The sequence below is a fragment of the Pelodiscus sinensis genome, chromosome 1 (assembly GCF_052426305.1).
Source record: "Pelodiscus sinensis isolate ZL-2025 chromosome 1, ASM5242630v1, whole genome shotgun sequence".
Lineage (NCBI taxonomy): Eukaryota > Metazoa > Chordata > Testudines > Trionychidae > Pelodiscus > Pelodiscus sinensis.
This window is the reverse complement of record NC_143052.1, coordinates 197,112,808-197,125,441: the sequence shown is the minus strand read 5'-3', so window position 1 is coordinate 197,125,441 and position 12,634 is coordinate 197,112,808. Positions and strand designations below refer to the sequence as shown.

Here is a 12,634-nt window from a genome sequence, read left to right as displayed (position 1 = left end):
CTGAATGAGGGAGTAGCAAAAGCAGCATAAAAGCCACCTTCCCTTTTGGGGGTCTTGTGCCAAGCACGGCTCAGCCAGGCTTGGGTCGTGGGAGTTTAACATTCAGTTTTCAAGCTACTGCTAATAGTCTACATAGCCCTGTGTCAGTCTGTGTGTGTGTGCGGTGTAGGATCTTAGAGGCAAATCACAGGGCTGAGAGGCTCACTACCTGTGGTCAGTGGACAGGAGCACTGCTGGATTTCAGAGAGTTGCTGACTTAACTACTGAGAGGAGAAAAAAACCACTGCCAAGTTCTTGTAATATTGTTTTGCCATATGAGGAAATGCTGTAGCAATCACTACTGGGTTGGGGGGAGGCAGCCACAAGACAATCTCTGTATAACACATGGTGCACATTACTGAGAAATCTGTGTCTGTGAGATAAACCCTGCGCCAAGCAGGCAGCTAAAACAACAGGCAGGGGCCTACCAAGGAAGGAATTCACTCAGGAAACTCTCTCAGCCACATCCCAAATCCACTTACCCTCCCCATAAAGGATAAAAAAAAACACACTAGTAACATTTTATGCACAGTGAGCAAGAAGAGGGGGATTTTTTAAGGCTGAGTAAACCTTCCTTAAGAAGAGTGACTAAACTGCCTTCCCTTGTAGATGTATCAGAGATCACAGGAGTCTAATCTGGGTCTCATCATCCAGATTTACCCCTTAATATACTAGCACCTCCTTAGATGTTCTGCAGCAAAGAACGGTGAGTTCCCTGTTGGCAGCAGACACTATGCTAGAAACGAGGCAAGATCTAGGAACAGAATAGAAGCAGCTGAGTCAAGGCTTGTGTATGGATCCAATCCAACCCTATGGCCTCCAGGCTGAACGTCCTGTTTTCTCCAGATTTGCCCTGACTCATTCTGCTGCTGCTGCTGCTGCTGCCTTAGTCAGCTCACACCAAGAAACAATAGGAGGCTCAGGCTGGGAGCAAAACAGGATTATCATGAAGACCCAGGCACCTCTATGCTTAAATTGCATGTCAGCAAAAGGAAGGTGAGCAGGGACTAGGACCTCCTCTTCCAGCCTTTAACATAGAGCACTGATTCTCAACCAGGTGTAGGTGTAGTCCTGGGAGCACCCAGAGGTCATCCAGAGGGTACCCACTGATCTAGATCAGTGTTTCCCAGGGGTCACGGGACAGGTTTAGGGTGTCAGAAGTGCAGGACTCACTTTTGGGGTGGCAAGCAGGATGGCCCCATGGGGCTCCAGACAATTAAGTTACATGGTTCAGTCTCACCACGTGGGGCTCGGGCTTCAGATGAGGCTTAGGAGCAAAAAGGCAGCTCGATTATCCCACTGAAATGTTATATTCCAACTGATGTAATTGAAAAGTTATGTGGCAAGAATGAGAAAGTGGGCAATATGTCAGAAATAGCACCCTGTGACACTTCGGTATTTTTAGGTCTGATTTTGTAGCAAGTCATTTTTAAGAGAGGTGAAACTTGGGGCATGTGAGACAAAGCAACCTCCTAAAAGGGGTACAGCAGTCTGGAAAGGTTGAGAGCTAGTGGTGTGGAGGACTGGGGAAGCAGGAAGGATAACTTTAAACAAAGGAATTGTAGGTGGGCATGGGGCAGAGGAAAAAGAAATGTATAAATAAGTCTCCTCCTATGACCCAATACTGAGATGCCAGGGTGAGACCACTCATCCTTCCCCCTCCCCCCCCACCAGTGTTTGTTCTTGAGGGGTTTATTAAAACTTTGTCTCCCCTCCCCACCATAGACAATTCACCAGGAACAAGTGAGGCAGCTAGGTTATAGGGCAGAAAGGACCTGGGAGTTTTTACCATCTTATCACAGATGTGGTAGTAAAAAAGTTTCAGAGCCCTATCTACACTCCTACTTCCCCCATTGCTGCTACCGGTGGAGCTTGGGGAAGAACCTTGCATTTCATTTTTGCCACCACAAATATCCCTAAGGGCTTCAGGACAAAGAGTGTTGTTTCCTTTATGTGGGAGGGAGGGAAGTTGTGGTCATGTTAAGCAAAGGGGACAAGTCTAATGTAACCCCTTCCAAAGAGACCCCATAATAAAAGGCTCCTTTAAATCCTACTCTAGTTTAAGCCTTGTTTTTGCTTGACTGGGGCTAGCTGGTTGCCGTGGCTGTACAGCTAGCTTAGTGCTTGCCAATGCCTGAGGAGCAGTTTTAGAGGACACAAAACATGTAGCAGCAGCAAACACGCATAGGTGTCACCTGGATCTCTGGCCCTAAGGCATCTGCAGGTGGATCCATTCATTGCTGTAGCCTCTGTTGGAAGCAGATCATGGTATCACAGGGATTAATGGTATTGCTAACAGCTCCTGGTGAACATTTCTTTAGACACAATGGTTGCTCTCTTTCACTTTAGCTTTCTGTCTTTGGTGGCCCAGCCTTGCAGTCAGGTCACATTTCAGTCCAGGCCTCTTCCCACAAAAGAAGAGACCAATGAACAAACCCAAACAACCAGCAAAACAAATCACTCTCGTGTCCCTCTCAAGCCATCCTGAACTTTCCTGCTTTCCACCCCTGGCATGGCAGCATTCCAGCTCTGATCTTTTGGCTTAGCCCTGCTTCCCAGAGCTTTCCCCAGAAGCTCCTTAGCCCCTTTCTCAATTCCCTCCCCAAGCACTGACTGTTTCTACCAAGGACCTTCCTGCTTCTTACAGCTTTGATCTCAGTCACCCCCCAGAGCCTGACTTCACCAAGCCTTACCCCCAGATACACACCCAGCTCAATCCACTGAGTCATCTTCTCCTGAATGAGTGCTCCTGTAGTGCAGCCTGAGGCTCTCACAGCTGAGGTCACTATGGACAATTAAGCCACCCCCTGCAGTATCAGCTGGGGATAACTACATGGTCTCAGGCAAGGTTGATCCCCACTCCCCTTGAAGGTAGGGTTGCCAGGTACTGGGATTTTGACCAGAGCTCCTCATTGAAAAGGGATCCTAACAGCTCCAGTCTGCCACTAAAAGTCCAATCGGCAGCACAGCGCGGGCCCAGGGCAAAGGCAAGTTCTGCCCCTGCTCTGGATCTGTGTGACTCCCAGAAGTTGTTGCTGGGTCCCTATGGATCCTAAGTGCAGGGAGGCTCTGGACACTTCCCTTTCCCCTGAATGCAGGCTCCATAACTCCCATTGCCTGAGAAATGCAACCAATGGGAGCTGTGGGGGCAGCACTTTGGGCATGAGGACAGTGGAAGGAGCTTTCCTGGCTGCCCTTGCACCTAGAGACCATAGGAATCTGGTGGCCACTTCCTGGGAGCTGCAGTAAGCACCGTGAGGATCCCCGCACTCTCATCCCTGACCCCATTTCAGAGCTCTCACCCCCAGCCAAAGCTCGCACCCCCTGCAGCCCAACCCCCAGTCCAGAGCCCCTTCCTCCTTCCCAAATACCTCATCCCTGGCCCCACCTCATAGCCTTCACCCTTAGCTGGACCCTCATCTCCTCTTGCACCTCCCTGCCCTAGACCAGTGAAAGTGAAGGAGAAATGGGAGAGAGCTAGCAAGAAAGGGATGGGTGATGAAGAAAGAGGGGAGAAAGCCTGGGGGCAGGGCAGGGGTATTCAGTTTTGCGCTATTAGAAAGTTGGCAACACAAAAGACCATCCAGACAGTAACCAAGCCTATAATACTAGCCTCACATGGGCCACCAAAAGAGCTAATGCTGGTCCTTAAGGGAGCTGTAGAGTTTCATCCACAACAGCAATAGTGAATGGATGAGATAAGAAACTTATTCCCTTCATCCTCCTTTGGATAAATTCTCATGGACAGTAAAAATCATGCACCCTTTCTTCTCTGCCTTTGTTCTCTGTACAGGGGAAGCCAGCACAGATAAAGGAGTGCATGGTGGTGGCATTAATGAAGTGACAGGATTCACAGAGATTGGGACAGTGCAAAAATGAACAGGTAAACTTAACTGCAGTGCAGCTCATCTGGTGGTGCACATGACTGCCCCATGAACAGAGAGAATTTCAAGACTAGACTCTATGTCCACATTGGTTAACTTCCTTCAATGAACACCAGAGCCAAAATCACCTCAAACTGTAGGGAAGTTCAGATCTGAAACCTAAGGGAGCTAATAGCTTCTGTAGGCCCCTGGTCAAGATGTGGGAGGGGCCCCGGCTCTGTGCCCCAGAAAGGGCAGAGCCTCAGTTGGAGGGGGTGGGGCCAAGCATAGCCAGCCCTCAGCATCACCTTGGCCATGGCATGTCACCCACCTACACACACTCCACAGAGCCCTCAGAGCTCCCTGGCACACACGTGCAGCACAGCATGCTGGAGGCAATTTAAAGGGCTGGCCAGCCACTACCACTGCTACAGTAGCAGTGGCAGAAGCCCTGGGCCCCCTTGAATTGGGCCAAAAATCATAGCTGATACCCATTGCTAAAAGATTAATCCAACTGGGTCTAACCTGAAACAGTCTGACTCTGGATAAAAACACTGTGGCCTGGGATGATTTATGGAATAAAGCAATGCAATATTTGGTATGCTAGCACAACAGCAATTCTGGGTATATTATTCCCATATTACACTTCGGCTACGTCTACACTGGCAGCTTCTTGCGCAAAAACTTGCCGGGTGTCTACACTGCACACGTGTTCTTGCACAAGTAAATTTACAGTACAGCGTCAGAAAACAGTGCTTCTTCTGGAAGAGTTATTCCTCTCTCCACGAGGAATGAGCCTTCTTGCGCAAGAGCTCTTCCACAAGAGGGCAGTATAGACAAGCAACATCAATTTCTTGCACAAGAAACCCCTATGGCTAAAATGGCCATCAAAGCTTTCTTGCGCAAGAGAGCGTCCACACTGACATAGACGGTCTTGCATGAAAGCACATCTCTTGCACAAAAGCACATGCCAGTGCAGACACGCTCTTGTGGACGACTTTTTGTGCAAGAACTCTTCCGCAAAACAGTTCGGCTACATCTACACTGGCATGGTTTTCCGAAAATGCTTTTAACAGAAAAGTTTTCCGTTAAAAGCATTTTCGGAAAAGCACGTCTAGATTGGCAGGATGCTTTTCCGCAAAAGCACTTTTTGCAGAAAAGCGTCCGTGGCCAATCTAGACGCGGTTTTCCACAAAAAAGCCCCGATCGGCATTTTCGCGATTGGGGATTTTTTGCGGAACACAGTACTGTGCTGTTTACACTGGCCCTTTTGCACAAAAGTCTTTTGGAAAAAGACTTTTGCCAAAACGGGAGCAGCATAGTATTTCCGGAAAATCACTGATGATCTTACATGGGATCATCAGTGCTTTTCCGGAAATTCAAGCGGCCAGTCTAGACACAGCCTTCTTGCGCAAGAAGCCTCCAGTGTAGACGTAGCCTCATTCTTTTCTCTGTTTTTTCTTACTATATAGGGAACATATTCTCTGGATACCCTCCTACTTACTGCTGTGCTTTTTCCCTGGTGGTAAGTATCCTACAATATGTATCCACTAGTCTGTGGAGACACTCGCATAGCTTCAAACTGCAGACAATCTAAACATCAAAAGATGGAAACTCCTACTGTGTCTAGACTGGTAAATTTTTCCACAAAAGCAGTAGCTTTTGCGGAAAAACTTGCCAGCTGTCTACACTGGCCACTTGAATTTCCGCAAGAACACTGACTTCCTACTGTCTGAAATCAGTGCTTCTTGAGGAAATACTGTGCTGCTCCCATTCAGGCAAAAGTCCTTTTGCGCAAAGCTTTTGCGCAAAAGGGCCAGTGTAGATAGCTCAGATTTGTTTTGTGAAAAAAAGTCCCAATCGCGAAAATGGCGATTGGTGCTTTTTTGCGGAAAAGCGCGTCTAGATTGTCACGGATGCTTTTCCTCAAAAAGTGCTTTTGCGGAAAAGTGTCTGTGCCAGTCTAGACGCTCTTTTCCACAAATGCTTTTAACAGAAAATTTTTCCGTTAAAAGCATTTGCAGAAAATTATGCCAATCTAGACATAGCCCTAATGTACATCTTAGAATAACAAATATTGTTAATGTTATAACTCCTTATTATCACTCATTCTACACCTGCTTGCTTATTGAAATTGTTCTACTTCATTGCACAGGCATTGCTGTGTTGTTGTAGTGATGTACTGACAAGTGCTTGGAATTAGAAGCTGTTTAAAAAGGAAGGAGGCTATTAGGAAAACTACTGGGAGTCCTGGGAGTTTTCTCTTGAAGCCTTGAGCCTCAATCCTTTGCCTATTTGGGCCAGGTCTTCTAGAAGTTTGTTCCATTGTTTTCAAGAGCCTTGGAATAGAAGAGCAGGATCTGACTATATTGTGTGGCTAAATCTTTGGCTACATGCTAAAAGTACCAGTCTCGTAATTTTAATGAAGCGTACATGAATCTCCGTGCGACAGGAAGAAAATATCATTCCTGCCATCCAAATAGGTACCAGTTCAATGGATGAATGTGTTGTCCACAGGCCAGCCGACCAGGGGAGGAGGACAGTGGAGGTGCAAATAGGACAATTGCCCAGGGGTCCTGGCCACTGCTACAGTAGCTCTGCCCACTCTGGGGAAAGCTCCACTTGACTCAAAGGTGCTCTTGACATGCCCTGTGCAGGTTCTGGGGCCCATAAAAAATATCTTTGAATCAAGTGATGCAACTGCAGCTTTCCCTAGCAAGCAGTTTGAGTTGGGGGAAGGGATGGCAGGCGTGGGGTGGCTGCCCTGGGGCTCCTCCTAGCAGGGCTCTTCTGGTGGGGAAGGGAGCAGAAGGGAGAGGGTTTGGGGTGTCTCTGAGCAGGGGAGGGGCAGGAGTCCCATTGATTTCTGCCCTGGCGCCCTGAATTGGTGTCAGTGGGCCTGGCTGTCAAACTTGTCAGTCTTTAAGACACTTCCATGGTTAATGAAATCTTTGGTCTACCTTTCTTTTTAAAATAAGGAAGTATAAGTTCCATTCCACACATCCACTTTCTGGTATTTTAAGATAAATACATTTGTAGGAAACTATGAGGTCATTAAGCCACAGCCTCACAGTTTGCAGCTTCATCTTTGTAAGAGCCCTGGGTATGTCTACACTAGAAAGTTAGTTCGAACTAACGGACGTTAGTTCGAACTAACTTTCCTATGCGCTACACTAGCGCTCCGCTAGTTCGAATTTGAATCGAACTAGCGGAGCGCTTAGTTCGAACTAGGTAAACCTCATTTTACGAGGACTAACGCCTAGTTCGAACTAGCTAGTTCGAACTAAGGGCTGTGTAGCCCTTTAGTTCGAACTAGTGGGAGGCTAGCCCTCCCCAGGTTTCCCTGGTGGCCACTCTGGCCAACACCAGGGAAACTCTATGCCCCCCTCCCGGCCCCGGACCCCTTAAAGGGGCACGGGCTGGCTACGGTGCCCGTGCCAGGTGCAAGCCTGCCAGCACCCAGCTAGCAGACCCTGCACCTGGCACGGCACAGAGCCACCCACCCGATGCCCCCCAGCCCACCCCCTCTTGCCGGGACCAGGCTGGCGGCTCCCGGGAGCTTGCCCTGGACCGCAAGAGGCGGGCACCTTCCTGGGCTAGTGCGGACATCGTGGACCTCGTCCACGATCTCCGCACTACGCACAGGAAAGTGGCCGTCTAGGGCAGGAGAGCTGCCAGCCTGGCCACCCAGGACCAGGTGTGCATGAAAATCAAGGGGGTCCACTGAGACCCCCGACACTGAGCCCTGAGCTGACAATGGCCGTACTGGGTCAGACCAAAGGTCCATCTAGCCCAGTAGCCTGTCTGCCAACAGCGGCCAACCCTAGGGACCCTGGAGGGGATGGACCGAAGACAATGACCAAGCCATTTGTCTCGTGCCATCCCTCTCCAGCCTTCCACAAACTTTGGGCAGGGACACCACTCCTACCCTCTGGCTAATAGGACTCCATGGACCCAACCTCCATGACTTTATCTCACTTCCCTTTCAACTCTGTTCTAGTTGTAGCCTTCACAGCCTCCTGCAGCAAGGAGTTCCACAGGTTAACTATTTGCTTTGTCAAGAACAACAACTTTCTCTTACTAGTTTGAAGCCTGCTACCCATTCCTTTCCTTTGGTGTCCTCTAGTCCTTCTTTATGGGAACTCAGGAAGAACTTTTCTGAATGCACCCTCTCCACCCAACCCCTGCTTTTAGAGACCTCTATCCTGTCCCCCCTCCGTCTCCTCTTTTCTAAGCTGAACAGCCCCAGTCTCTGTAGCCTTTCTTCATCTGGGACCTGTTCCCAACCCCTGATCATGTTAGTTGCCCTCCCCTCTCCCAGCCTTTCTCTTCCCCTCTCCCACCTCCTTTTCCCAGTGTCCCCCAGTTTTTTTCAATAAAGACAGAGTCAATGTTGGAAGAAACGTTATCTTTATTTTGTACATCAATAAGAAGGGGGGCTAGGGAAGGGTAAGTGGAAGGAGGTGAGGGAGGAATGGGGTACGAGCCCCCGATGGGGAGGACTGGGCTGGCTCTGCGGGCTTCTGGGGGTGGAAGCTCTCCTGCAGCCCCCCAATTACTCCCTCTCCCCAGATGGCAGCCTGCGGCAAGTGCAGCCGGGCTGATGGCCGAGTGGTGTGATGTGCCCAGCGTGGGCACTCAGGGCACTCCAAGCCAGAACTTCTTTGGAAGCGGGGCACCCCTTAGAACTGTGTGTCCGGGGTGGGGGTCGGGACCCTTTAAGCGCAGCCCTCGGCTAGCCTGAGACAGCATCTCCATGCTCTAAGTCCTCCTTTTATGCCCTGCCGGCACTGCTTCCGGCCATCCTTAAGCCCTGTTCAGAGTCCACTCAATGTGGACTTACTAGTTCGAACTAGCAAAACGCTAGTTCGAACTAGTTTTTAGTTCTAGATGCGCTAGTTCGAACTAGCTTAGTTCGAATTAACTAATTCGAACTAAGTTAGTTCGAACTAGCGCTGTAGTGTAGACGTACCCCCAGATAGAAAAGGGAAGCAATTCACTACTGCACTATTTCTAATGGAGGACTGGATTTCTGATTAGCCCTTTGCTGCAGGCCTGTTTGTTTGGTTAACAATATGAAGGGCTACTCACAGACTTATACCATCTCAGAGCCTGTTGAACCAGAAAGGGATAGTCATTGGTTTCACTGTTCTGGAACCTTCTCCACAGGTGCCTACTAATACATCTCTGCATGTCTCCTACTAGTTTTTTTTAAACATTAATAAAACCCATCTTTTGAGCCGAAATTCCCTGACCATCTCTCTTTAAAAGCATTGAAGTTTGTTTGTGAAGTCTCGTTTCTAAAAGGTCACAACTTTTGTAAGCTACGTCGTAGTACGTTTTCTACTATATCATGAAGTGGTTAAACAAATTAGCAAAAAATATGTCTAAATAAAATGTATTCTGTGATAAGTTCTTTGATTATTTTTTAAACATTTGTTTGTTTATACACCAATTCTCAACATTTGTTAATACTCCCTGAGTCTCCTAATTGTTCATGAGAGTTAGGAAGTTTCTACTCAGAAAGGAAATGACCTGGGGGAGAAAATTAGTCACAAGCTTACACAGTGAAACACAAAGATGTTCTAGTATTTGAGAATAATTTTCACAGAATTCCAGCTGGTAGTAAATTCCTTCAGTTTACAATGCAGAGACACATTTATGAAAAGCTCTATATAAGTCATCCACACAAAATATGCTCAGAGATCAACATTTGCTGTGATTTAGGCACTAGTCTGGCACTTGGGATATGTGCTCCACCACATATTACCTATCTGACATTGGGCAAGTGAGTTGGGCTCAGATCCACAACCAAATGTAGGCTCTAAATTTCCACTGATATCAGGAGAGAAAGTAAGCAGTTGTGCCTTGGGCTATGTCTAGACTGCAAGCCTCTTTCGAAAGAGAGCGTCTAGACTGCACGCGGAACTTTCGAAAGAGCAAGCCGCTTTTTCGAAAGAAAGCACCCAGTGAGTCTGGATGCTCTCTTTCGAAGAAGCCCTATTTACATTCAAGAACGCCTTCTTTCAAAAGAAGCACTTTTGAAAGAAGGCGTTCTTCCTCGTGAAATGAGGTTTACCACCGTCGAAAGAAAAGCCGTGTTCTTTCGATTTAATTTCGAAAGAACGTGGCTGCAGTCTAGACGCAGGTGAAGTTTTTTCGGAAAAAGGTTACTTTTCCCGAAAAAAACCCTGAGTCTGGACACAGCCTTGGTGTGCAGCTCTGTCAAAAGCTGGCTGAGCTGCAGCAAAAGCCGGCAGGGAGCTGGTGTCAGCCAACGGTCAGGGCAGTGAGTGGTGTGTGTGTATGCTATACACCCGAGACTTCAACTGCTGAGACCGGGGTCCCTTGCAGCGGGCAACCTGGAGGAGGTTGATGAGCACCCCAATAAGTTTGCAGGGAGAGCTTATTACACTTCAGATTTTAGCTGCTAGAATCTGTGATTCCTTCACAGCGGGCAGCCTGGGGGAGGCTGAGAAGTGCCCCAACGGATCTGCCACCTGGGAGTGACACAAATCCAAACGCCCAAGTTCTCCCTGGCTACGTCTACACTGGCCCCTTTTTCGGAAGGGGCATGCTAATTTTGAAGGCGGGAATAGGGAAATCCGCGGGGGATTTAAATATCACCCGCGGATTTAAATAAACATGTCCGCCGCTTTTTTTCCGGCTTGGGGAAAAGCCGGAAAAAAAGCGTCTAGACTGGCCCGATCCTCCGGAATAAAGCCCTATTCCGGAGGATCTCTTTTTCCTACTTCAAAGTAGGAATAAGAGATCCTCCGGAATAGGGCTTTATTCCGGAGGATCGGGCCAGTCTAGACGCTTTTTTTCCAGCTTTTCCCCAAGCCGGAAAAAAAGCGGCGGACATGTTTATTTAAATCTGTGGGGGATATTTAAATCCCCCGCGGATTTCCCTATTCCCGCTTTCCAAATTAGCATGCCTCTTCCGAAAAAGGGGCCAGTGTAGACGTAGCCCCTATATCTGTCCCTTAAGACCGGCTGAAGTTCTTTTAAATTGTGCCTGGTTCTGTTACAGCAACTGAAGGAGTCAGGTTAAAGCTTAAACAGTTACAGGTTTATTGAGGAAGCTTATAAATCATATGGTTGCAATGGCTATTGTTCTATTTCTTAACTGCTAGCAAAATATAGATCTTAAAAATGGTTACAGAGAAGATAAAGATAGGAAAAACAGAAATAATAGTACCAAGTAACAGCTTAACCTTTAAAGAGCTCTTAGTCTGTGTACACTTAAGACAGAGGACCACATCCAGGTACAATTTTTAACCCCCTTCTGTGCCTCTCGACTCCAGCGTGTCAGGCCAGGGCCGGTCCCTCAATTCCTAGGAAAGACGAAAATACGAGGTGGGCATCCCCATAGAACCTCGGGAGGTCAAACACCTAACCCGACCAGCAGGTAGAGGGTAGACTGACACTCAAAAGTGAGTGTGCTGCTGTACCCATCTTTATACCCATGGGGTCACGTATTTCTCTTTCTTATCTGTGATGCCAAATGGTGCTGGTCTGCCTTTTGTGAGACCAGTTCTTACAAGGGAGTTGTGAACTTAATTTACACTTATAAGAGAGAGTTGAGAGGATTAAATTGGAAGTACTGGAGATTCTTTTCTCAGTGGGGGATTCCTCTCCCAGGGATGGCTGTGTGTTCGTATCAACATGGGTGCCAGCCGGGCACTTCTCACAGCCTCGAGGCCAGCGTATTGCCTTAAGCGTTCTCTCCTCATATCTATGTTTTCAGCTTCTCAGGATCAGATGAGCCAGCATAGACTATGCTGATTTTATTGCTCCTTCTCTGTCCTGTATGCTTCAGGAACCTCAGAGAGGCAAATAAGATGGATGAGATGGGGGGGAGGGTCTGTCTGGCTACAGCTGGGTTGCAATAGGAAAGTACCTGTCAGAAATGTTAAGCTACTTTCACCTCTGACTGATTTAAATGGAAGTTAGGAGCCTGTCTTTGTACATCTGGGCCTTCATCTCTTCATGTCTCATGCTCATTTCTTAAATGGAGGAATAAGATTTTCTTAACTCAGACAGGTGTTGTAAGGATAAATGTGTTAAAGATTGAGGTTCTCAGCTACTATTGGTAATAAGCACCACATAAGTGCCACAGATGAATAGATTTATAGGAGAGTCGCCAGCTATTGGTGGCTATTAACAGCTGCTGTATTCAAGCTGTCACTAAGGTATAGGTGTTGGTACAGATGTCTTTCCCATTACAGCTATTGACAAATTTATAGCCACATTCTGAGAGTGCTGACCATGGGAGTTGAGAATAACAATGGGAATTGAGGGTGCTCAGTATGATTTGCCCCTCAGCAATATAAATGTATCTTTTCACACTTCTCTCAACATTTTCTTATTTTACAGCAGTTCCCCACACAGTCTTGTGCCATGCAGTCAGCGGAGACACCGTTATTTTGCCCTGTGCCATTAAAACTCCTGGAAAGTTGGCCATTTCCGATTATTCGATATACTGGCAGATAAACTCATCCTTGGTAGTGCATGTTTTTTACAATGGGAAGGACCGGCTCACAGAGCAGTCCAGAAGATACCACAATAGAACCAGGCTCTTCTTGGATCAGCTGGAGCATGGTAACTTTTCTCTGATGCTCTCTGGAGTTGAGCCAACTGATGAAGCTGTGTATACCTGCATCTCTAGAAACAGAGTGACCGGAGCAAGGAAGACATATGTGAAACTCAACGTCTCATGTAAGACCTTT

At 47.7% G+C, this 12,634-nt stretch overlaps 1 protein-coding gene across 3 annotated transcripts in view; it reads left to right on the top strand.

Moving 5' to 3' along the window:
• Positions 1–12,634, top strand: part of LOC102447648 (myelin-oligodendrocyte glycoprotein-like) — a 55,572-nt gene that overhangs the window by 29,664 nt on the left and 13,274 nt on the right. For all 3 annotated transcript variants that reach the window (XM_014581018.4, XM_006137891.5, XM_075912655.2), the window contains 3 exons: positions 3,833–3,922; positions 5,375–5,427; positions 12,282–12,623. In XM_014581018.4, coding sequence (XP_014436504.2) covers positions 3,915–3,922; positions 5,375–5,427; positions 12,282–12,623 — 403 coding nt within the window. In that variant the 5' untranslated portion in view covers positions 3,833–3,914. The remainder of the gene's footprint in view (positions 1–3,832; positions 3,923–5,374; positions 5,428–12,281; positions 12,624–12,634) is intronic.